The 26,100-nt window shown below is 36.4% G+C and overlaps 1 protein-coding gene across 2 annotated transcripts in view; it reads left to right on the forward strand.

Annotated features, from left to right (window-relative positions):
• LOC106660994 (visual system homeobox 2-like) overlaps positions 1 to 26,100 on the forward strand; it is a 151,974-nt gene that overhangs the window by 88,892 nt on the left and 36,982 nt on the right. For both annotated transcript variants that reach the window (XM_024225784.1, XM_024225785.1), the window contains exons 3-4: positions 9,541 to 9,637; positions 9,696 to 9,819. In XM_024225784.1, the coding sequence (XP_024081552.1) occupies positions 9,541 to 9,637; positions 9,696 to 9,819 (221 nt within the window). The remainder of the gene's footprint in view (positions 1 to 9,540; positions 9,638 to 9,695; positions 9,820 to 26,100) is intronic.

Raw genomic sequence — 26,100 nt, forward strand, 5'->3', positions numbered from 1 at the left:
CTATAATAAATTAACCTTGTGCGAGAAAAAATAGGCAATTAATATTATAAAAGGCCAAGAGCTTCCCCTTAAATTATTTATGGGATTTGCAAGTGTCTGAGGGTCAAAAGCGTCCTCCGGGACCGGAGATAATCCGGGTGCAGAAATGGGAAAAGGGGACGGGAAGTGGGCAACAGTTGCTCCACGGATCACAATGTTTCACACACACACTCAGATGATTTCGGACCGGTTGCGACAAATTAAATTCATTTAATCTCGGGGAGGGTAACTCCCTTGGGACATCTCGCCCTTGGCATGTGGCCTCTCGAAACACCCCATTACAGCTTGTAAACACTTTTATTAATTCCCGATCATTATCATGGATTAAAGGGAATTACAACCCGGAGACAATTGTAGCTGCACGGTTCGCTTTTAAGATGTGGTGGTATAGGCTAGATTGGCTTTCTCCTTTTGTCATACTGTATCTTTTAAAATATAAAAAATTATCACTCAGAATTAATTTCTGCCCGAGTAAAACGATACTCAATTAAAGTAGACCGGTTTTACCGAAATTAGTCTACTACGGGGTTTATCCAGTAGTCTTTCTTTGGCCCGGGATTAGCGCAGATCGCCAAAAAGCACCCTTTCCACGAGGGAAGAAACTGAAAGGAATTTCGGTGAAGGGTTGCGGGAACAATAAAAACGGAAGGAGAGATTTCCTAGGCCCAGCTGGGCCTCAGTTTTGACAAGGGCTGACAAAGACCAGTATTACCTTACCCACAACATGCTTCCCACCGGCCGACACCCCCTTCGCCCCTGACTGTTCCGTCAATACCCAAACCCTTTTACGCCCTTTCCACCCTTGTCAACTAAAAGTATTATTCAACGCGTGGTTATTTTATCCACCTTTATTATCTCCGGAACGGTGAGCAGTTGTTAAGATTCTATAATTTTCAATTAAGCCGTTCTCCATGATGACAGGTACGCTAATTGCACAAATGATTAAAAAAAAAATCCAGGATTCTTTAATTAAAGATTAATGTCAATATAAAATGGCCTTAATTCTCCTTCCTATTCTTTCTGGTATAATTTGTCAGACATTATAACACCCTTCTTTATTGTTGGTTAATTTGCTTTTTTCTCAAGCCGGTCCTTTTTATTTTAATTATTGAACAGTTAATGTTTAAAAAAGGTCGGAATTTTTATTGTATTTTTACCGCCAGAATCGAAAATTCAAAGAAGAGAGGACAAACCAGCAGTGGGGGAAGAAATTCACTGAAGATGGGGAAAACGCGTCTGACGATACAGCGAAATTGGGCGGACCTGGGGCAAAATAAATGAAAAGATCGTTTACCTATTATCACTGGTTTTGTATTCCAGACGCGTTTTTGGCTTCTTGCGTCTTCCACTAATGTTCTGTTTGCCTGCCATGTCCTTCTTATACGTTTGTACAATTTGATTTCATAAAAGGAGTTAGCGACATTGATTGACCAAGTTTGGCCATTTGGGCAACATATCAAAAAAGACATTTACAAAATTAATCTCCGATCAAACAAGATCCGATCATCGTTTGGTTTGCATGCCGTCGCGGTTTGGCTTCTCGTGTCCTTTTATTACTGTTCAAACTGTGTATCGATGTCGGTACGGTTTTTATTTTGAATAAACTATATTTTTAATTGTTATCAATATGTTAGATCATAATGGTAGGTAAATGATAAGTTACTTCGGCTTGTCTAAATTGTTAAAGGTGGTTTATGTGCTTTGACGGTCCTTAAATGTCTTACATTTTCCTGATTTCTGTCCTTTGTTTTCCTACCATTTTTGTTGGTGTATCAATTTTATATTGGGTCAGTTTTTATTTTTTTCGTCTTTTTTCCTACTGTATTATTCTGTTTAGTGTACTTTACCATTGTAGTCATTGTTATATCGTGTGTTTTTTGTAATATAGAGATATTAATTATATTCAATCCAGGTGTCTTTCTGGATGCCTCTTAAGTTGGACTGGGTATGGCACTTGGTCCTTCTGCTTCATTCCTTCTTAAATCTGGCATTAGTTTGTCAGTTTCATGTAGCCTAAGGTTCTTCCAAATCTGCTAATTTTTTCTAAAAGTCTAACTTTAAGGCAAAGATACGTACTTATAATGTTGAGCTTTGGAGCTACGTCAGAAAAAATCTTGCTTTGGAGCAAAATTACGTAAATTGGAGCTACGTCAGGAATAAAAAAATCTTACTTTGGAGCAAAGTTACGTAAATTGGAGCTACGTCAGGAATAAAAAAATCTTACTTTGGAGCAAAGTTACGTAAATTGGAGCTACGTCAGGAATAAAAAAATCTTACTTTGGAGCAAAGTTACGTAAATTGGAGCTACGTCAGGAATAAAAAAATCTTACTTTGGAGCAAAGTTACGTAAATTGGAGCTACGTCAGGAATAAAAAAATCTTACTTTGGAGCAAAGTTACGTAAATTGGAGCTACGTCAGGAATAAAAATCTTGCTTTGGAAAAAATTACGTAAATTGGAGCTACATAAGGAATAAAAAAACTTGTTTTGGAGCAAAGTTACGTAAATTGAAGCTACGACAGGAATAAAAAATCTTACTTTTAAGCAAAGTTACGTAAATTGGAGCTACGTTAGGAATAGAAATCTTGTTTCGGAGCAAAGCTACGTAAACTAGAGCTACGTTAGGAATAAAAATCTTGCTTTGGAGCAAAGTTACGTCAGTTGGAGCTACGTCAGGAATACAAAAAATTTGGCTTTGGAAAAAATTACGTTAATTAGAGCTACATCAGGAATAAAAAAATCTTGTTTTGGAGCAAAGTTACGTAAATTGGAGCTACGTCAGGAATAAAAATCTGGCTTTGGAGCAAAGTTATGTAAGTTGGAGCTACGTCAGAAAAAATCTTGTTTTGGAGCAAAGTTACGTAAATTGGAGCTACGTCAGGAATAAAAATCTAGCTTTGGAGCAAAGTTATGTAAATTGAAGCTACGACAGGAATAAAAAATCTTGTTTTGGAGTAAAGTTACGTAAATTGGAGCTACGTCAGGAATAAAAAATCTGGGTTTGGAGCAAAGTTACGTAAGTTGGAGCTACGTCAGGAATAAAAAATCTGGCTTTGGAGCAAAGTTACGTAAATTGGTGCGACGTCAGGAATAAAAATCTTACTTTTAAGCAAAGTTACGTAAATTGAAGCTACGTCAGGAATAAAAATCTTGTTTCGGAGTAAAGTTACGTAAACTAAAGCTACGTCAGGAATAAAAATCTTGTTTTGGAGCAAAATTACGTAAATTGAAGCTACGTCAGGAATAAAAATCTTGTTTTGGAGCAAAGTTACGTACATTGGAGCACATCAGAAATAAATGTCAAACTTTGGAGTAAAGTTACGTACATTGGAGCAAAATCTGGAATAAAAGTTTAACTCTGGTGCAAAGTTAGGTACATATATTGTTGGTCTTTGGAGCAAAGCCAAGAATAAAATTCTAGTTACATAAATATAATGTCAAGCATTGGACGAAGTCTCTAGAAAAGCTAATTACACCACTTCTCTACTCTGACCTTCCCCTAAACCGCAATAACCTTTGTATCCGCCGAAGGCACGTCTTTCTTCTCAAGACTAAGTTCAAGGAATCAAGGTCAACGAGCTTCATATGTCATTGTATAGTTTTCAGATGTTCAGTTAGTTCTCTATCGTTGGATGGATAAACGATGTCCCAAGTAAGATCGACAAAATTATTTAGGGCCACAGGCATGAACACTAGTCAAAGTCAAAGAATCCCATATACAACCCCGTCTCTCGTGGTTTTGGATGATTTCCGTGAATGACTTCGAAATTTAGAAAAGCTTGTACTTGCTTGAGGATGCACTAGATTTTGCCAAGTCTATTAAAGGTGGATGAGTAGTAAAGGCGTCTGACTACTATTTGCCACTCTAAAGCTTCTGGGTTCGAATCCCGGCATATCCCTTAGAATTTTTAGTGAGAATAATTTGAAAAAAGTATTGTTGAGTGGTTGTGACATTTCATTTGCCACTCAACATTATGAGCTGTATGATACGAATTACTTTACTTTTACAATCTACGTTTTTTTTTTAAGTTTACACAAGAGTTCATTAGGTTATGAATTCAACCTTGTCGATTTTTTTCCTCCTGATACCTTTATTTCCAAGGAATAAACAGGCTGAATTTAATAATCTTCACCAACGGGAGATAATTGTAGTGGTTATTAACGGTGAGGGTGTAAAATGTAAGAGTGCCCCTTACTTCATCCCTCTCCCCCTCGCTGGCACCCCCGAAGAACCTATTGATTCCCGCCTCTCCCACCCCCAAACGACCGGCCAACAGGCAATTCAATTAAACCTGTCTTTATCACCCAATTTACTGACGATTTAAAGAATTTTGCCCATTAACTTTCCACCTCCCCTTTCCAGACGATTCGGTAAGATTTTAAAGCCAATATATGAATGCTAATTCATCTCAATAAACCGTGCTGACGTATGACAAACCAGGATACTAATAGAATTATTTTGGACGTCTCAGGTCAATTGTGATTTGAAGAATAAAAATTATTTTATATTTTATTAAATTTTAGGGTAAGATGTTGTTATCGGATGAAGTAGGAGAAGACATGGTGAAGTGAGGACAGAATGTCTTCAGCACCATGAGCGCGTGGATTTAGACCAGCTTTAGTACAAAAGGGACTTGCTTCAAGTCGAAGAATATTTTAATTCGACTTAATTCTTTATTAACCTTTTGATTATGAGGAGTTTGTGTTAAGAGGACTCTAGTGTTATTTATTTTTACGTGACTGATATAAATTAAACAAGTTATTAGAAAGCTTGATCTAACCTCCAAATAAGCTATTCGCCAATTATTGAAGCCGATTAAAAGGATTTACACACGCGTAAACACACAGGCAATCAAGCACCCGGTTTATTTCCAAGCAGACATAACTTTGAACTGTTGACACTGCAAACAAGACTCAGAATAAATGAAGTTTATTATCTTGGGATGGGTTATGGTTCGTTCACTTTATCTAGATTTGGACCTGGCTTACTACCTATCGTTATTCAGAGGGAAAATGGGACAGGTAGTTTTTTTTCTGAAACTTTACTGAACTTGGTCAGTTGCTAACGTATAACATACAAAACAATAGGAATATCTCCGCGCTACCCCCTAATTCTCGTAGTTAGATATTGGGTGTATCTATGATTTACCTAAGCTTGATTTTAAAGGACTTTACTTAAGTCGAAGCGTATACATCCGTGCCTTGTATAGGCAGAACAGCTGAACAGGTGAACTCCTAAACCTTGGTAAACCCGTATTTTTTATAATAAACTTTTTTGTCGAAACAGCGGAGGTCATATGTCCAGAGGGATGGATATACAATCGAACCTGGGACTCCTGTCCAGTTGCGAGTAGGTCTTTGTTGTTTCCATGCTTGAATTTAGCAATCCCGTAGTGGACCTTGAAGAAATTCTGCGCGAGTCATCAGTTTTTCAACCAAAACACTTTCACATTCTCATTCGCTCTTAAGTACATTCTTCTCTAATTACTTACCACTTACTTATTTAGATGGTGAGTATTTGATATTTTTCAATCACCCTTTACATCTATTATATAACTACGGTTAATCAGGAGGAGGGATACTCAATATTCCTCCTAAATCGGCCCTCTCACACTATACATTCACACTAATAAATACATTCATTGTCAAACACTAAGATATACAAGATGTGGTATCTATAATGTGTTAGGTTCAATAAAACAGCAACGTTTCCTCTAACAATCGAAACAGTGGACCAACTCTCGTTCTCAAGTATGATTATCATATTAGTAGCATTCCTACTCGCTCTCTATATTGAGCCAAAAGAATGTCATTAAAGGAAAAGCATATTTTTATAATAGTCCACTATCCATCAGTTCGTGTGTGTATTTGTACGTATTCGTATGTGTTGAATTGCTAGAGTTAGACATTGATATCGTAGGACGACTTCGGAACGCATAAAAATTACCCCAGGTCTCATAGTTTTAGATGGTAAATCATCATACTTATTGCCTTCAGATTATCTTTCTTATTTTATATATGTGATAATTTATCTTTTCACATAAGGACATCATCATGTCCAACTTGTGGCCAGTAGTGTAGCTCCGCTCTATCTTTCAAATCATTGGTTATTGTGATTGATAGATAGTATGTCTTTTTTACTCGGCTGCTCAAACTGATCTTTTCTGCAAATATGTTCAAAAGCCGCCGTGGTGTAACGGAGGAAGACGATCGTTACGACAACTGTCGCCTCCAGGAAGGATGACTCCGCTCGTCGAAGGAACGGCCTATGCACCGGCGACAATTGCCGGAAACAGGAAACAAACGGAACAGGTCGCTTATTATTTATTTGAGGAAAAGAGAAAGAGAGGGAGCGTGTTGAGCGAGAGAGCGTGTTAGGAGCGAAATGGTTAATTTGACTCTGCCTCGGGCCTCGTTCGAGTGTGATTGGCAGCCTAGCTGAGTCACTGCTTATGGCGCAGACACCACACAAAAGGTGGGCCTGGGAAAAAATTCGGGGGCGTGGAAAAGCCAGGTGGAGAATTCTTCTGGTCTGTTTATCCGCTCTGAACTGACGCGAACACAGATTGGTTCCTTTAAAAATAATTATGATTGTCGCTATTACAGTATTCGTCAGCTTCCAACAATAACTGGCCTGTTTCTAGTCTGTCCTGCTTTTCGCAATAGTCGAGTTACAATCAGTTGTCAGTCGTCTCTCTTTGAACTTGTTATTGGCTGTTGAACATCTAAATAACGTGGGGCCTGAAAAACCAATTCTAATTGGATCCTACCTTAAGTGAAAAATGTATACACAGACTGAGAGAATTCTGGAGTAGAAAAGCAACTGACATGTTAATGTATCTTTTGAGGACATCTTGTCTACCATTGATGTGTTATGGATATCCATGGATCCAGCGGACGTTTCGTGTTCTGCATGAAATCGTATCAGCCAAATAACCAATTGGGCTCTCATCCCCAACTCTGTCCGTGGGGGATTGCCACGGGCAATAAACATGTTCGGCACACCAGGCTCGATCTGCTATTTCTACTAATGGCCTCGTTGGAATTTTCTAATAAACTCCCGGTCCTCACCCTCCAAGCAGTGGATGATTGCTATTTAGAGCTTCCAAGCGGGGGATCATAGCCCCGGACTTTATTAGTTTAAGAGGATTAGCCCGGGTTTCTTTTTCTCTTTCTCTCTGTCTCTCTCTCCCTCTTTTCTATATATCTCCCCCACCTTGACGGTCGCAAAACTCATATTCCTTTTATAATACTTGCCGGCTCCCCTCCTTTTAAGAGGATTGCCACTAGTTTTGTATTTGGTATGGAGCAGGGAAATCAATCAATTAGTCAATCCTCCTCCAAGCTAATGTACGTGGTAAAAGGATTGCACACTTGTAAACCCACTAGATTTTTGGATCAACGACCTGGATTTAAAAATCAGATTTGTTAAAATTAAGACCGCTTTATTCAAATTCAGATCCAAGTATCATGACAACACCCGTCCTGACGAAGCCTTATTTAGGACATCATAGGTATTGAATCTTCCGCCATTGAAGTTAGGCTTATTTAGATTTTTATGAGTTCAAAATCCTCCGCCTTGAAGTTAGCTTCCTTTAGGTTATCATGGATTCTGAATCTTCCGCCATTGAAGTTAGCCTTATTTAGATTTTCATGACTTCTAAATCCTCCGCCATTGAAGTTATCCACCTTTAGGTTATCATGAGTGCTGCGTTTTCGGTCATTGAAGTTAGCTTCCTTTAGGTTATCATGGGTTATGAATCTTCCGCCATTGAAGTTACCCATCTTTAGGTTATCATGAGTGCTGCATTTTCGCTCAATGAAGTTAGGTTCCTTTAGTTTATCATGGGTTATGAATCTTCCGCCATTGAAGTTAGCCTTATTTAGATTTTCACGTGTTCAAAATCCTCCGCTTTGAAGTTAGCTTCCTTTAGGTTATCATGGGTTCTGAATCTTCCGCCATTGAAGTTAGCTTCGTTTAGGTTATCATGGGATCTGAATCTTCTGCTATTGAAGTTACCCATGTTTAGGTTATCATGAATGCTGCATTTTCGCTCACTGAAGTTAGGTTCCTTTAGTTTATCATGGGTTATGAATCTTCCGCCATTGAAGTTAGCCATATTTAGGTCATCATGGGTATTGAACCTCCTGCCAGTCAAATTAGCCTCGTATGGGTTACATGGATACTGAATCGTCCGCCATTGAAGTTAAACTACTTAAGGTTATCATAAGTTCTGAATCTTCCGCCGTTGAAGTTTACTTGTTTTGGTTATCATAGGTAATGCATCTTCCGCTATTAAAGTTAGGCTTATTTGGGTTATCATCGGTACTGAATCTTCCAACAATGATCTTCTATCAATAAATTCGCACACTAATATATACATTCACTCAAAAACTCACCTTCTAACATAAACAAAATACTACGTATAACGGATTCAACTCTGAAAATAAAAAAATATAGGACCGAAGCTATTTTCAAGAACCATTCTTTTATAGGTGGCCTAACCGAACTTTATATGAAGGAAACCCTTTAATTTAGAAGGCACACCGGGCGATCTTTTAAACCTGGGACTCGTGTGCTGTTAAAACAGAAGAGGTTTATACCAACCGTGTATGGCCAATGCTAAGTTTTATTTGGTAGGGAACAGGGAAATCAATGAAATAGTTAATCAGCTTCGAAGCTAATGTTCGTGATAAAAGGATTGCACACTTGTTAGTGCAGAAGCGATTTTTGGATCAACTTCCTAATTATTGAACAAGTGCATGTATTACAATTATGACTGCTTTATGCAAATTATGACCAGGTAATATGAAAACATCCGTCCTCACGTCCGAAACCTCCTTTCGGTTATCATGGGTTCTGAATCTTCCGCCATTGAAGTTAGCCTTATTTATGTCATCATAGATAGCTATTGAATCTTCTGCCATTGATGTTAGCCCTTTTGGTTTATCATGGATACTGAATCTTCCGCCATTGAAGTTAAACTCCTTAAGAACGAATAGAAACGACTGTGTAACTATAGATTTCCTCTGTCTCGTTTTGTGGGAAGGAGGACGTTCTTTCTTCTTACCCTACACCATTTTTCAGATATGTCTGGTTATCAAATAAAATATTAGCTTTATTATAATTAATTTCTTGTCATTAATATTTAGCTGGTTTATAGAGTTTTCAAGAGGCTTTTTACTAAATTGAAAAATTAAACGAGGTGAAATAGCACGCTTGTAAAAGAGAATTTCCCTTGGAAAACTTGGAAATGGCCGCCGTATTCAACACCCTGTAAATAAAATATTCTAATTCACCGTCCGAATAAGCTATTACTGTGCCCTTCTGGTTTCGCTTGTTGCGGAGGGGCGGGGGACCGAAAGCCGCCAACTCTACTCAAATATTTACGAAGAGGGCTTTTTTAACAGGACAGGAGTTCTAGCCGGTGCTATAAAACTGCTGTACATTTTACGACCGTTGGGAATTATTTCCTCTTCTCACTCCAGTTTCACTTTCCAGGCCTGGGCCACCTCCACCAAGAGTCGAGCAAGGAGTTCTCGTCGGAGACGCTCGCAGGTTTCGGTTCGACGAAGAAAAAGAAGAAAAGGAGACACAGGTGAGCCGCTTAGACGATACGCCAGACTGGAAATCTTCTAACGCTATTAATTTTACAGAACCATATTTACCAGTTACCAGTTGGAAGAGTTGGAGAAAGCATTCAAAGAAGCCCACTACCCGGATGTCTACGCGAGAGAAATGTTATCCTTGAAGACAGACCTACCGGAAGACAGAATACAGGTGAGCTTTCATTTATTTATATTTAATATCAGGCTGATTATAAAGTAATTCTCCTCGTTCGTTAAAAAATGACACCATTTTTAAATTACATAGGTACAAGTTATCATTACTTGCAATTTATAAGGTTCTAAACACGTGTAAAATTTCCTGTGGATCAGTAAAATTTCAAAGTTATTATTCACTTTTTCAATTCAATGGGTTTTTTAAGGGTTCAGAAATATCGATTATCACGAAAATTATCAATCTTCGAGCATGCCAATTTGTATCTATTGAAATACACAATTATTTTGAGTTAGAAAAATAAGAAGAAAATGAGTGCTTTACTTTAGGTTTTAGAGATTTTAGACAGAAAGTTGATTTTTAATTCTGACAATGATGTACAAAATACGTTCTATTATTTTTTAAATTTATTTATTATTATAATATAATTTATTTTCTATTAATTCGATTGCAGTACATACTGAAGTAAATAACTTCAAAAGTTATCGATCAGTGTGATCTTGTTTGCTCTGTAGTTGACATATATAAACTGCTCAAAAATGATTATGGATTTTGTAGTATTTAATTTCCCTAGTATTTTTATTTTATTTTTGATATGTTGCTTAAAAATTTATTAGAAATTATTATGTTTTTACTGAAGGAAAATTTAATTAAGGGATTTTGAAAAATAACAAAATAAAAAGTTTTAATTTCATAATTTTGTTTATTGTACATAATAATTTTTTTAAACAATTCATACTGTGTATAATCCTCTGTTAGCTAAAATTTTGTGCACTTGTTAGGCATACCGTTAATAATATGATTATTAATTTCATAAGGATTCGCTCCATAGATGTTCCAACGCTGCACGCAGTTGTTGCAGGTCGACTGGCTGCGGATGGTAATCGAAAAGCCTTGTCTGCAACGCATCCCACAAATGCTAAATGAGATTGAGGTCTGGAGACAATGTAAGGGGCAGATGGAAAATTGCCAGGTTTTCTAAGCATTGATGAACAAACTCTACCTCTACGAGGTCTGGCATTGTCTTCCAAAAATCGAAAATCCCTGCCAATGAGATCCCTGGTTTGAGGGATGTAACTCGCGATAATTTTTTGGACATAACGGACTGTAGCAGGGTTGGACTTGTAACATTTTCTGCTACCTCGTGGTTCAGATGGTTATACACCCCCCCCCGTCCATGCAGACAGGATCTGGTACCCTAAGCCTCGTGTACTTCTTTTAAAGCACCCGGAGGCCGACAGGAATCCAACTTGTGCTTTAGTGAGGTTTCCATGCTCCCAAGGCTACACCATTATGTTTTGCCTGGATACCCCCTTGCATCCAAGAGTTGGGGGAAGTCTCAAGGAAGTATGCCGAAGGACCTGGATTGAGAAAGGGACGTGACCGGGGACACGAGGCTCACTTTTTCTGGTTGCACCCCCACCTCGCCACACTGTACCACCCATTGTCAACGTAGTTTGACGTTTAATGAGCTATGGCTCCCTGGGTGGATATGGACATAACGGACTGTGGTGAGATTGCCTTCAACAATATGGAGTCAGCCCAGACCATTACACCTCCTCCTCCAAACTGCACTGAAGGGAGCACCAACTGGGGCATCGTACACATCCCCTGTTTTCGGTAGACTCTTCGGCGCATGCTGTCACTGAACAGACAGAAACGCGACTCATCATAAACATAACAGCATTCCAATTAGTGCTCTCTTTTAGGCGCTCGTTGCACCATATTCTCATGGGTTGATGGTGGCGCTCTGTTGCTGCAGGTCGTCTCAAACGGGCAAATGTGAGGCCAATGTAAATTATAAAAAGGGTTCCGTCTTGCAGCAATGACAATATTTCTGTCCTCCCTTAACGTCGTAATGCACTGAGATCCACTACCAGGCCACCTTTTGGCACTTCCAACGTCCCGGAATCGACCTAAATCCCGGGAGACTACGCTCTAAGATACACCAACGACCACTGCGATATCCACTTGGCGGTGACCTCCATGACTCATCCTCACAATCATATTGCAAACTTCGGGTTCAAGTGATGTCTTTCCTTGGTTAGAGAGAATAAAACTGGATTAAAATGGATAAATGATGAGAAAAGGTGTTTGTTTACAAAATGACTAATCTTATGTTTACTATTCTTAAGTAAAATTAACAATGAGGATTACCATTTGTTTTTAGTTTGTATTTTCTATTTTGTTTTATCCAACTAACAAGAATATAGCGGTTAATTTAATTAAAATTATTAGAATGATAAATTACAAATATTCCTATTCATTTTTATAGATGCCAATGCAGTAAAAAACCCAACTCAAGTTCATGTAAAATTGACTGAAAGAATGATATTTTATGCCGTTTTTGTTTTTCTAAAGAAACTGATGTTTGGATTTGGTTCATGAGGCTTTATAAAGGTTGAGGTTTTGAATGGGAGCCACTCCCGGGACGCTCAATTTTCACCAAAGCCTCAAAACAACCCTTTCTTCTTTTTATTTTCCATCCGAGCAACTCTTACCGCAATTATTTAAAGAAAATAATTACGCGCCGCATAATCCAGTGAATGGGACCTTTGTGTCGGTCAATTAGGGCTACGGAGTGGGCCGGCCGAGAGATAATTAGTAACGAAGTAGGTATATAATGGGGGTTGCGCGGGGGTGCGTCGCTTTTGGATGTTAAGGGGGTTGCCACGCGCAGAGGAGACTAATTTATATTGAACGAACCGTCAGTCACAGCGTGAATTCGCAAAACAGGGGCTGTTATAATGATTCTGTATCTTGGTACACCAATTATTCCAAGGGGGTGGCAATTTTTTCTTCCGCCCGGGGGTGAAAAACGCCCGAGGAGATGTCACTCAGTCGGCCCAAGATGACTAGACGATTATGAACGCCGGGTACATATTAGTACACCAAACTTACCCAATTAGACCCTTACTAAAAGAAGGAATGTTTGATTATATGTTACACTTAAACAATTACTGTACAATTTATTTTGATGATGCCTAGAATTATATTAATTATGATTAAAAAGCTTATAATATTTTTCTTCTATTCGATTTTGTATTAATCGACATTTATTGATAATAATAAAATAGACAGTAAAGTAAATCGCATCATATAAACAAATGTGGTTATTATCACCATAATAAAATTGTTTTTTATAGTTTAATTTACATTCTTAAAAAAATTTTGCCGCGCTACGACAAACTCCAATGCACTAAACATTAGGGATGGCAAATTTTTATCGATACGTTTGAGTGTAAATACTTAAAATATATCGATATATTCGTTGAAATGTATCGATATATTAGTTTTTTTATTCACGAAAAAAATTAATTTACAAAAACTTGACTATACATTTTTCTTATTTATTATTGGATAAATAATTTTTAAAAAATTCCTGAAAACTGATATATCGATATATTTTTCACGATATATCGGTGAAGTCTATGTATACTTTTCGATATATTGGAAAACTGATATATCGATATATTTTTCACGATATATCGGTCAAGTCTATGTATAATTTTCGGTATATCGGAAAACTGATATATCGATATATTTTTCACGATATATCGGTGAAGTCTATGTATACTTGTCGATATATCGATATTTAGATTAAAGATTGCTGTCCCTAAATAACATTTCTTCCCGGTATCAATGTTGCTCACAGTGTTGCCCAAACAAGGGAGAGAAGAAAAAACTGAAAGCATATTTGTTAAATACAATGTTAAATTTATTTTTAGTGGTTTTCTACTGCAGTAATGTATTAAGTCCTATCCAAGTTATGTCCAACATCCTGGAACCCCTATCAAATACTGGTGTAAACGATGGAGGATTAATTGTTTTTCAAATATTTTCTTAAATTATTCTGATTAAGTTTGAAAAATAATGTTCTAAATGAACTTCTTATCTCTAAAACAAAATTAGGCCACAAATAACCAGAAAAGCTATTTTGAATTAAACACTCGTGCCAAATGAAGCGTTATATAAACAAACCTCTCTTCTGCCTGTTTAATAGGCATTAATTGCATTAGCCCGCATTATGCATAATTGAAGAAAATAATTAACTTGCTTTGGAATAAAAGAGAAAAGCCAATTGAATAGTTTTGCTCTATTTTATGAGAAGGCTCGTTTCCTTTCGGACCATATAGACTTTTGTCAAATTCGCAGTACATTGGGAATAAAGGGCGATAAAGGTAAAGGACTGAGTCGTCCTGGTTTCCTTGATGGGCGGGGGAATCCAATTTGATATGATCCGATTTTAGATCCTTCCGAGCGTGATAACAGGATTCCCTCCCTATAGTCACTCCCATAAAACGGCTCAATGAAGACCCGATCCAACTCTGTTCAGAGCCCAGACGTTTTCCCATTCTGAATATCTGTAAACGGAATAGTGTGGGATTTTTTTTACGGCGCCCCATGCAACAAAACTTAGTACAATGAGGAATTGGGGAAAAAAACTCAGTTGATTCCTTAAAAGAAGTCTGATAGGACAACTTTAAAATCAAAATGGAGGATGCACGAAAGATAGTAATATGTAAGTAAAGTTCACCATCCTAGTCTCGTTCAGGGAGAAGCGGACGTGGGATCACCGTTTAAATGAAACTTTTTTGAATGATACTAAATCGAAAAATATTAGACACACGATACTATACTCAAATTGTGATTTGGCACCAAGCCATGGGAAACGTAGATATTTAAATACATCATTTTTAGGCCGAGCGATGTAGGAAAATATGCTTAAATATTTTTTCACCAAGAAGCAAAGTTGACATTGGCTTGAAAGAGAAAATCAAAAAGTATTTTTACTCAAAATTACCGCCTACGATTTTATCTCTAAAATGACAAAAATGATGATAACTTAGAAACACTCCACCGATGTACCAGAATCTTTATAAACATTTGAAACCTTCTGAACGAAATGTCAAAAACCTCGCCTTCGAAGGTAAATTACGACCTAGACATAAAATAAAACGTTTGAGGTGTTTTTGTTCATTACATCTTTATTTTTCTCACTTATAGTCACATAAAATCAAAACTTTTTGATAGAGCCTGTAAACAGAAAATCCTGCTTTCCGAAGGTTGTTATAATCTTGAATTTGTATAAAAGCCAGAGGAGTTATGAATTTTTTAAATTGAACAACAGGACATAGGAAAAAATTCCCCTATGTCTATTTTTGATTTCACAAGTCTGAAATTTTTTTTTTTCTTCTTTACTTATAGCGTTTTTTCGTTTTTGTCATTTTTCATATATGAATCTAATCTCATATAATACCTTGCTTATTATATTATTATCTTAAATTTTAAAAAATTGATATATAATAACATTGAAGGGGGGGGGGGCAACGGTTAAGGCACGGTTCACACGGCGCTCATCACTGTAAGGTAAAAGTCCCGGGTTCGAATCCAACGCCCCTGCATTCGTACCGTCGTACTTACAAATGGGCTTTTTGTCAAAAACACCTATATTAAAATAACCTCGTAGATGAAATACCCTCGTTTAAAAAAAAGAAGGAAAAAATTTAAATGCATGCATAACAAAGGAAGAAAAATCATATTTTAAAAATATCTATGTAAATGACTTAACATATGACACAAAACCGCGGAGGCGTCCGACACGTATTTGCCACGGTAGCAGTCCTGAGTTCGAATCCCAGCATAGCCTCCTTCCCTCCATCTATTATCTCATACTGCACATTTATCTCACTGACCGGTTTTTCTAAGTCATTGGAGGCAATTCCCCCAATACTTCTCTATCCGTGGGTTCCTCAGGGTTCTTGCCACCACACTATATCAGGTGTACACAGCTGGCCTGATCTTCTAACCATCTCACATTTGCAGACGAAACAGGGATCCTCTCTACAAACTCTGATACTGTCATTTCCACCCGAAACCTTCAACATACCTCACACAGTCGCTGACCCATTATACAAAAGGTATGCAGTCACATCCTTACGGATGCTCCCACTGCTAGTAGTACACGTTTTCAGGTTCTCTGTCATTCGCCTTGCTGGGTTCTTTTCGCCTTTCCCTCATAGTACTGGTTCAGAATGCCATTTACACAGTTTATTTTATACCCTCCAGTTTAGCAAAGAGGGTCAGAATTTATTTGGTATTCACACCCTCAGGCAAGAGTAGTCCTTCAAGAGCGTTCGAGGCGCTACAAGCAAAAAATTAGTCTAATTCATTTTTCCACTCGATACGATCACCTGCTATCAAGTCAAGCTGCTCTTCCATTCGAGCAGTAAAATCATAATCCATTAATTCATTAAAACTTTCAACATCCAGATCGGTACCATCGGCATAGTTTTTGTAACATTGTACGACATCGCTATCGTATTTTGTAAATGGCAATTGTCGCCTTCCTCACAGACTGGCCAATCATGTGGATGGTTTGTCATCAACCACTCAACAACACTAGGACGAAACTGCCTGGCTTCATCATCATCGATGAAAATGTAGGGTCTCATTGCAAAAAGAAAATAGTAAAATTTAAAACAAAGAAATCCACCCACCTTCACTCACCGTAAAAAGATCCTGAGTCTTCTTAAATATTGCCCTCCCAACTGAGGACAAGGTGCGGAATCTCGGACATCGACAAATGCTTGACGTTGTATGCTCACACAAGACTAAAACGTCAAGAAGTTATAAGACGATACAGAGCTCTTGCACGACTTATTGAAAGCTTTGACTTACCTCTCAAAAATAAAAGGCTGCTTTACAACACCATACTTAAGCTCATATGGAATTGTAGAGTTAAAGTGTGAGGTTCTACTAAACGTTCCAACATCCGCCACATCCAAACTTCCCAATCTTTAAACGAGAAATAATTTTTGCACCATTTTATGCATCGCATTAAAGACTTAAATATTCCATGCGTCCAAGAAAAAAATCTCCTCCCGTTAATTACAATTTTACAAAACCTTCCCAACCACCATAAATCTGCACCATCCGAAAAATTCACTTCCCGACTAATTCCCTCGAACAGGCATTAATTAAACAGGCAGCATTTTAGCACCATTGGAATACTACCAATGGGTATTTTCTCCACTCTTGTCTTAAATTTCGTATGTATTTCCTACCTCATTGTTGATGTTGCCTAATTGAAGGTGGTTGGAATGTACTGCAAATTAAAAAAAATGGGAATGTATAATTAATATAAAAAATAAAAATAAGACAACGGATTCAGAAAAAAATGGTGGTTGGCCATAATTTATTTATCTGCCTTTCCAAAAAGATACCTGCTATTCTTTTGAGCACGATTTTATTTGAGTCATTGTAGGGAAAAAAGGGAAAAATACAAAGCGCGGGACTCGGCTCGGCCCCAGGTTTTTTTTTTTGTCCTAAGGAGTTCACATTTCCTTGTAAAACGAGCCGATGAAGACCCAACAAAGAAATTTAACGCTCCGATAAACGGGGAAAAGGCCTTAATTGAAACGGTCTACAAAGACAACAATGATTTCTCCCTTCTTTAAAGCGAAACTGGAGAAAAATGAGTGGAAATATACGAGGGAGGGTGTAAAGTACCCGAGGACTAATCCATTTTATCCAAGGGGGACCCTTATGTCTTAATAAACCCGGATCGATTTTGAACTTCAAACCCATCCGATTTTTTTTGGATTCAAAGTCCCCTTTTTTTCTTTCTATTTGGGCCGGCTTCTATTCATTCTTCGCCTTCTAATACCATAAGCGATTCTTTGATCTAAAGATTCGGTAGATACCCTCTTTTATTTAAAAAAAAAATAAGCTAAATAACAGTAGATTGGTTCTTATTTTAATACAGAAATACTCCTTTCAAACGTATAAAATAGGTTAGTACATAAAAATTGGAAAAAAGGTATAATGAACTTACAAGCTCAGTGAACTTTAGATTATCGAACAAAAATGTTCCGTATAGTATTTTTTCCCCTAGACCCTGATACGATAACGCACAGACCCAACCAAGGAAGATGGCGGAACGCTGAAACCTTCTGGTACAGCATCATAAAAAATGGTTGGAGATTTTTTTACCTTTTTCTCTGATAAGTCAAATTTTAATAAGCATTTTTCCTTGTTCTCTTGTTGGCCTGTGTGTTTTCCCGTGAATCTGGCTTTTTTTTAGGATTTAATATTTGGAGAAAAACCGAAGCGCGTCAGACAAACAAAACCAGCGAGACTTAGTAGTTGCAACTGTAAGTTCATCGTTTGATTATTGTGGCGATAAAATAAACTTAAACATATTCAAAAATAAAACCAATATGGTAAATTTTCCTATTTATGGATTATTTTTGTCGCGTTTCTTCTAAAAAAACTTTTCTTCTTGCCTCAAAAAAATATTAGGAAAATCGTTTTATTTTGTAATTTATTTAAATATAAAATCAATAAAACTAGATTGAGTTAGATGGGGCTGAAATGCAGACACAAAGAACAATTTCTAACATGTCAAAATTCGATTAACCAAGCCAAACCAACGAGATAATGATTTTTTTTATGCATGTCAAAATTGAATTTCAGCCAATCAAGTTTTAAGTTCGAGTTCGATCGTGTTCGGCTGATGAGGGTGGCTGTGGAGAGCGCAGAGGGGCGCACACTCGACGTGTAGGGGTTGAACAACGGAGGGAAACTTCTGAGGGGCATTTGGGCCAATCAAACAGGCTTTTCCACCCCCGAGGACCGGGGAAACGGTATCAAATAACCCTTGTTTTACTGGCCCCTTTGTAAACGAGGGGAAATACATGTGGAACAACATTGCTCGTTAGATATGCTAGTGAACAACGTTTCAACAAATGTAAATCTAAAACGACCTTTAAACCGGATGACAACATTGAAGTACATTTATACATATCTGTTTAGTTTACTTTTTTTAGTGTAGTATATATCTACATACAGTGTGAGTCAGTTTTCGACGTACCATAGGAAAAACAAAATTAATTGCGTTCAAAATTAAATTATGTTAAAATAGCATAAGTATAGTGAAGCCAATTTTAAACATTTTATCTTTCCCCACTACTCAATAATGCCAAAATAATCGTTGTGATTTAATGGGTAACCATAGGCAATTGAAATTTCTTCTTTCTTAACTGATGATGTTAAATTAATTATTAATAGTCCTTTATGTTTATGTATATGATTCATATCCGAAATTATTTAATGCTGCTAACAAAAGGGAGGCTACGGACAAGGTATCACCGGTTTCATTGAAACATTTTTTTAACGAGGGTTCGCAACAGCAGAGGTCATATTGCCCGTGTTTTTGAAAAAAAAGCCCATATGTAAGTATGTCGGGTTCGAATGCAGGGCCGCGGATTCGAACCCGGGACCTTTACCTTACAGTGATGGGCGCCGCGCCAGCGCCTAAACTGTTGCGGCCACCGACGCCCAATTGAAACTTTTAATTCAATCAAAACTTATTGTTTTGATTTGTCCAAAAATATGTATTCCTGTGTTTTTTATGAGCTAAAAAAATATCTTAACCTATTTACTAAGTCGCTCAGTCAAAAAGTCAAATTTGTTGACAATTGGACGCTAGCCATGGGTCTCTTACATATTGAAATACATAATTTTTAGACCAAGGACGTAGTAAAGTAGGCTAAAATATTTTTCCAAGAAACAAAGTTGATTTTTCTTTTTCGTCCAGCCTAAAAACCCTTGAATACAAATTTTTTTACTCAAAATTTTCGCCTCCTATTTTTTTTCGAAAATCACAAAAATGATGATAACTTAGAAACGATTCTACTCATCTAGAGGAAACTGATCAAAGACTTAGAACTTTCTGAACAGCACGAAATGTCAAAAACGTCGCCTCCGAAAATAAATTATAACCGTGGACATAAAATAAAACGTTTGAGGTATTTTTGTCCATTGCATACTTATTTTTCTCACTTAGAATAAAATAAAAGGTTTTTGATGCAGTCTGAAAATAAAACAATCCACCTTTCCGACGTTTTTTATAATCTTGAATTTCAATAAAATCCAGAGTAGTTATAAATTTCGTAAGTGGTACGACAGGACACTAGAAAAAATGTCTATGTTTGGCTTTCCATAAAAAAATTTATTTCATAGCTCTAAAGGGTACTTAAACAATTCTCAACTGATTTTTTTTTTTCAAAAACAATTTTTGTTAGTCTATTTTACCGGTAGTGTCTTTTCGTTTTTGTCACTTTTCATATACGTATATAATCCCATTTAATACCCTGCTTTTAATTTTATTAAATTAAAAACAGAGTTTATGGAATACAATAACCTTAAAATGCATGCATAACCAAGGCAGAAAATCATATTTTTTTAAAAATTCGTAACTTACTTACAATACGCATACAAGGAGATCGCTGTGGCGTCCGACTCGTATTTGCCGCACTAGCAGTCCTGAGTTCAAATCCCGGCATGGCCGTTGGATTTTTAATTGTGAAAATATGGAGAAAGTATTGTAAAATGGTTTGACCCCTCTTGCACTACATCCAATGGGTAGTTGGAGGTTAAGCCCTCCTGTATTATAGGAATTACATTACTTTTAAAATATGCCTACTTTACTGAAAGGCTCTTTTGGTTTTTGTAACTTTTTATGTGCATAATCTCATGTAATATTATCCGGCATATCATTTTATTATTTGAAATATTAAAAACAAACAAAAGGTATATAATAAACCTTGAAATTCGTGCAAATCAAAAGCTGAAAATCATATTTCAAAAACTATGTAAATTAATTTAAACATTCCTACATTACTGAAAGTCTGTTTTCGTTTGTGTAACTTTTTATGTACCTTGTCTCATTTAATACGATCCTGCATATTATTTTATTTTCTTACGTAAAAAAAATGGACTGGCATATAATAAAGCTTGAAATACGTACACAAAAAAGGCAGAAAACCAGTTGAAATATGTAGACAAAATTACTTGAAATAATTGTTTCCTCGGCTTTATTATATAGCCGCTTTATTATATAGCCAAAAAGTTTAATAGACTTTTAAACTGTTTAACTTAACTTTTTATATGCATAATCTCATTTAATATGATCTTGCATATTATTTGAAATTTTTAAAAAAAATTGACTGGTATATAATAAAGCTTGAAATACATACACAAAAAAAGGCAGAAAACCAGTTAAAAAATGTAAACAAAATTACTTGAAATAATTGTTTCCCCGGCTCCTGGACTTTTAAACTATTTAACTTAACTTTTTATATGCATAATCTCATTTAATATGATCTTGCATATTATTTGAAATGTAAAAAAAATTGACTGGTATATAATAAAGCTTGAATATACATACACGAAAAAGGCAGAAAACCAGTTAAAATATGTAGACAAAATTACTTGAAATAATTGTTTCCTCGGCTCCTGGACTTTTAAACTATTTAACTTAACTTTTTATATGCATAATCTCATTTAATATGATCTTACATATTATTTGAAATGTAAAAAAAAATTAACCTCTTTATACTAAGCCTTGAAATACATGCACGTCAAAGGCCGAAAATCATATTTCAAAAACTATGTATATTACTTAAAATATTCCTAGTTGATTGAAAGTCTGTTTTGGTTTTTGTAACTTTTTATGTATCTAGTCTCATTTAATACGATCCTGCATATTATTTTATTTTCTTATGTAAAAAACAAATTGACTGGTATATAACAAAGCTTGAAATACATGCGCATCATAGCCTGAAAAACATATTTTAAAAACTATGTATATTACTTAAAATATTCCTACTTGACTGAAAGCCTGTTTTGGTTTTTGTAACTTTTTACGTACCTAGTCTCATTTAATACGATACTGCATATTATTTTATTTTCTTACGTAAAAAACAAATTGACTGGTATATAATAAACCTTGAAATACATGCACATCATAGCTTGAAAAACATATTTCAAAAACTATGTAAATTACTTAAAATATTCCTACTTTACTAAAAGATTGTTTTGGTTTTTGTAACATTTTATGTACCTAGTTTCATTTAATACGATGCTGCATGTTATTTTGTTTTCTTGCGTAAAAAAATTTTAAAAAAATGTCGACTGTTATATAATAAACCTGGACATACATGCACAACAAAAGCAGAAAACCAGTGTTACCATATGTACTCAAAATAATTTGAAATAATTGTTTCCTCGGTTCCTTTGTCTCGTTGGCAAGAGTGCTCAGACACATGTGTAATATTTTCTCGCTTAGTATCACCAAAAAAAAAAATCGATTAAATTTGTGATCCATGTCTGTAGCCTCCCCTTGTAAGTAAACTTGTGTTTTAGCACCGTTTCTAAAAAAATAAACATTACGGATGGAATATCATTCAAAATATATAGGTTTCTGAGATCAAATGTTTTTACCTTAAAACGGCTTTTTTTAGAATTTCGACAGATAAAATAAAGCTATCGCTGCGATATAGGAGGACCTTATGACATACTACACGTTGGGTGACCCAGACGAGGGAACCTGAACGACTTTACAATATTTTTTTCATGTTATTTACAATTAATTACCATGAGCTATGACGTGATTTAGACCCAAGACTGCTAGAGTGAAAATTCGAGTCAGTCTTGGTATTTTTATGATTAAGGAAATTAATGTGAACGTCTGTTTATTCATAAGTTGTTTAATTATAATTATGGTAAGAGGGGAAAAAAGATTTGGAGGAAAACCGTTGCTACTCAGTGAGCTTTGTTGATGATTCCTTAACTTCATCACTATTTCTAGGTGAAAAGAAGGAGAAGAATTCGAAATTAAATTAAAATCGCGTAGACTTATAATTCTTAGTCAGAATACTAACAATTAACTCAGTTAGCTTAAGTAACTTGGTTTTGAGAAAAAAAGGAAGAGCAGGTTTGAAAAAATAGGAAATTAATCTCGTTTATGCAGCCCTCAATTATTCCATTATTTCCCTACTCGGCAAAGGATTTTCCAGAGGAAGGGTGGAAGATAAAGGGCGGGGGTGTTTCCTCTACAAAAAGGAAGATATTTTATAACGAAGGAAAAAGGATACCGGTGGAGAAGATGTAAAGCGCTTGTTAAGAGTCTGGATTCCTCATTACCGCCGCCCCCGGGATACCCTGGCATGTGCCCCTTTCGCCGCCTTTGTTATAATTTAATTATTAATTTTCCGCGGAAGGATTCGTTAAAAGGGAGGAACGGCTCCTATTAGTCATTTGAGAATTTATATTATATTAAGGTATTGCAAAGAGGGGAGGATAATTACAGAGTTCATTAGCGGCGGATAGGAGCGGACGGGGGCGGGGCAATGTAAAACGGTTACGAAATAAACAAACCTGGTAACCGACTAATTATTTTTTGTCTATCTCCGAACAATATCAATTCCACCCGAACGCGGATCGATAAAAGGTAATTTTCTTTCCAATTAAAAAGCCTCGCCCCAAATTGAAATATAAATTGCAGCCGGATTTGCTATTAGTCGGACTTTGCCGGCTTAAAAAGCCGAGGGCGTTGCCTGGGGACTGATTCGAGGCATTTTACAAAACAGAATTGATATTATTAATAAAGAATATATTTGACGGTGCCAGTTGAAATATTCTCTTTTTGACTGGAAATGCGTTTGGGACACAAAAAAAAATTTTTTTTATTTATGATATTATTAACTTTCATGTTCAAAATCCCATCACAGAAAGGCCGCACTGGAGTTGAGTATAATAAACCTAAAACGTCCTTGCAAGGAAAGATGCTGCCACCGATGACAGTACTGGATATTAATGCAAATGAAAAGTAAAAAGATCTTTCAATTAATTAAGGTTTTTAGTTGAGATAAAAAAGTCAGTGTTACGAGCGGGATTCGAACCCACGACCTTCGGCTTGATACGGCGCTGCTCTACCACTTGAGCTATCGTGACCTCGATCCACTCGGACACTAACTTCCCATCTCAACCCCCCTCCTTTTGAATTTTCCCTCCTTTTGCCATTTTTCAAATGTCGTTTAATCAATTTGATTCTCGGCGACAAATGAAATGGCCATGGAGAATTTAGTTCATTTTAACTTAAACCTTAATTAATTGAAAGATATTAATTGATCAAACGGGCCCCGGAAAGTAGTGAATGTAGTAATAAGACCTCTCATCAGAATAAAATCTAAGAACGTCCACGCAAAATTTTTGAAAAATGAAACGGTAACTTGATCCTTACTACATCTTGATCTGTTTATCCTAGTTGGATGGACTTTGTATGTCAGACTTTGGATCGGGTGATGCTGTAGAAGCTCAATCCCATTCATTTTTGGTAAAGTTGTTGCTTTTTATACCCGGAAGTTTGTCATAGAGAGTGAATTATTCAACTAAAAGCTTCTACTTTTCATCAAAGATTAGCTTCTACACAAACTTTAGAATGTGAACAATTGCTAGAAGACGAGTTAGTCGGAGAAGCTAAGCCTGTAGAATAAAGTAGAAGCTCATATACACCATGGTTACATCTTGTTTGAACAGAATTTTCTTCTTATACGTCTGAGCCTGGTACAACTTTTTACAAAACGTTTAGAACGTGAGTCTATGCTTGGAATAGGTCTAAAAAGGCGTCTGGTAGATCTACCACCTAAGATAAACAGACCAACTGAGTTTGCTCGGTTAGACACGGTTTTTTAAACGGCCTCATAGAAAATTCTCGGAATTTCCTCTTCCCGCTTTCGAAAATTCGAACGGTTTAATCAATATGCTATTGGAGGTGAACTTGGGATATCATCATCATCATCAATCCATAGGATGTACGGAAGAACGTTTTCTTCAGTCTCCCAAATCGACCTTTGTCCAGGGAACGTTAGATCATGTCATAATCAGAGTCTCAAAGTTCCTGGATGAGAGCGATACAGGTTAACAGTGTAAGTCCTGAGTACATTTCTAATATTATTTTTTGAAAAACCTAAAACCCTTCCAACATTTCGGCGAGAAGAATTCGGATTTTGCGAACATACAGTAAAATATTCAGGACCTCGTCGAAATCACGACGGTTTTCTTTGGGATGGAAAAGAAACTGACCGTATCTTCTCATATTTCGAACAACACAATCACATATCAACTCGCTGTTGTGCTCTTCGATTCATTTTGAATGGAATACTGAATGTAACAAATTAGTTCTACTGTAAAATTTATTTACTTCCAGGAATTAAGATTTGCTCTCATACTGCGACAATGATGACAAACAATGACCGAATTTAAACAATAAAGGCAATTAATGTTTACTTTAGTGAAGAAGCAACTTATTCGAATTAACAATGAAACAAACTAACTGCGTTTTTTTTTTAATTTTGCCGTAATTTTGTCATTTTGACCAATTTAAAATTCGATTGAACCGTTGTTTCCAGCATAAAAAAATCATTTACAATGATGTGTCAGGATGTATAGGCTCGTATTTGAAATTTTGAAGTTGAACTGGGCGTAAGGTACCCTGTATAATTCCCCCCCCCCAAAAAAAGGAAAAATTTGTAGCTAAACTAAAAAATATTAAATTCGTATTTTGTGTTCGTTTGATAGTGTCTTTGGTTCAAGGGAAATTCAACCGGGCCATCTAGAAAAGAACGCCCTGTATTGTATTTTAATGATCTTCTTTGGCTTTTGTTGACAATATTAAAATATTTAAGTTGTGAACTTATTAGAGTTCGTGGTCCGAATGACCGAATAACGTTTTTTTTTAGTTAATTAATCTTTATGTATGGTTTTGGTTGAAATTAAAATGTTAGTGTCACGACGGGATTCGAACCCACGACCTTTGGTTCGGCTCAATACGCCGTTGCTCTAACCACTTATTGATGATGTATGACCTATGTATGATTACACGACATTTGAAAAATGGCAAAAAGGATATCCCTCTCCTTCGAATGTTGTAGGTTGAGATGGGGATTTGTTGTCCGAGTGGATCGAGGTCACGATAGCTCAGTGGTAAAGCAGCGGCGTATTTAGCCGAGGGTCGTGGGTTCGAATCCCGCTCGTGACACTGACTTTTTTATCTCAACCAAAACCTTATATACAGTTGTGAACTAGTCTGTCAATTGTCATAGTCTGCAGGATGACTTTTTAAATTTTCGGATTGGTGGTCAACGAATGGCCTTATTTTAATAATTGATAAATGCAATGTTATTAGCTTTAGTCGCACAGTCAAATATTGAATTTCGTTGAACTATATTTAGTCAGAATATATCTCGTATTGACAGATCTGTGATCTTGGTGTCCTTTTATACAACTGATTATCCGGAGATCGTGAGATGCGGTGTGGTATGACATAGGTTTTCGAAAAACATTTTCTTTATCGTGCCAACGTTTCGAACTTTATTGAGATCATCTTCAGGGCTCCATAAGATCAAAACGTTGGCACGATAAAGAAAATGTTTT

This window comes from Cimex lectularius, unplaced genomic scaffold (genome assembly GCF_000648675.2).
Source record: "Cimex lectularius strain Harlan isolate CLEC.00 unplaced genomic scaffold, Clec_2.1 scaffold47, whole genome shotgun sequence".
NCBI lineage: Eukaryota > Metazoa > Arthropoda > Insecta > Hemiptera > Cimicidae > Cimex > Cimex lectularius.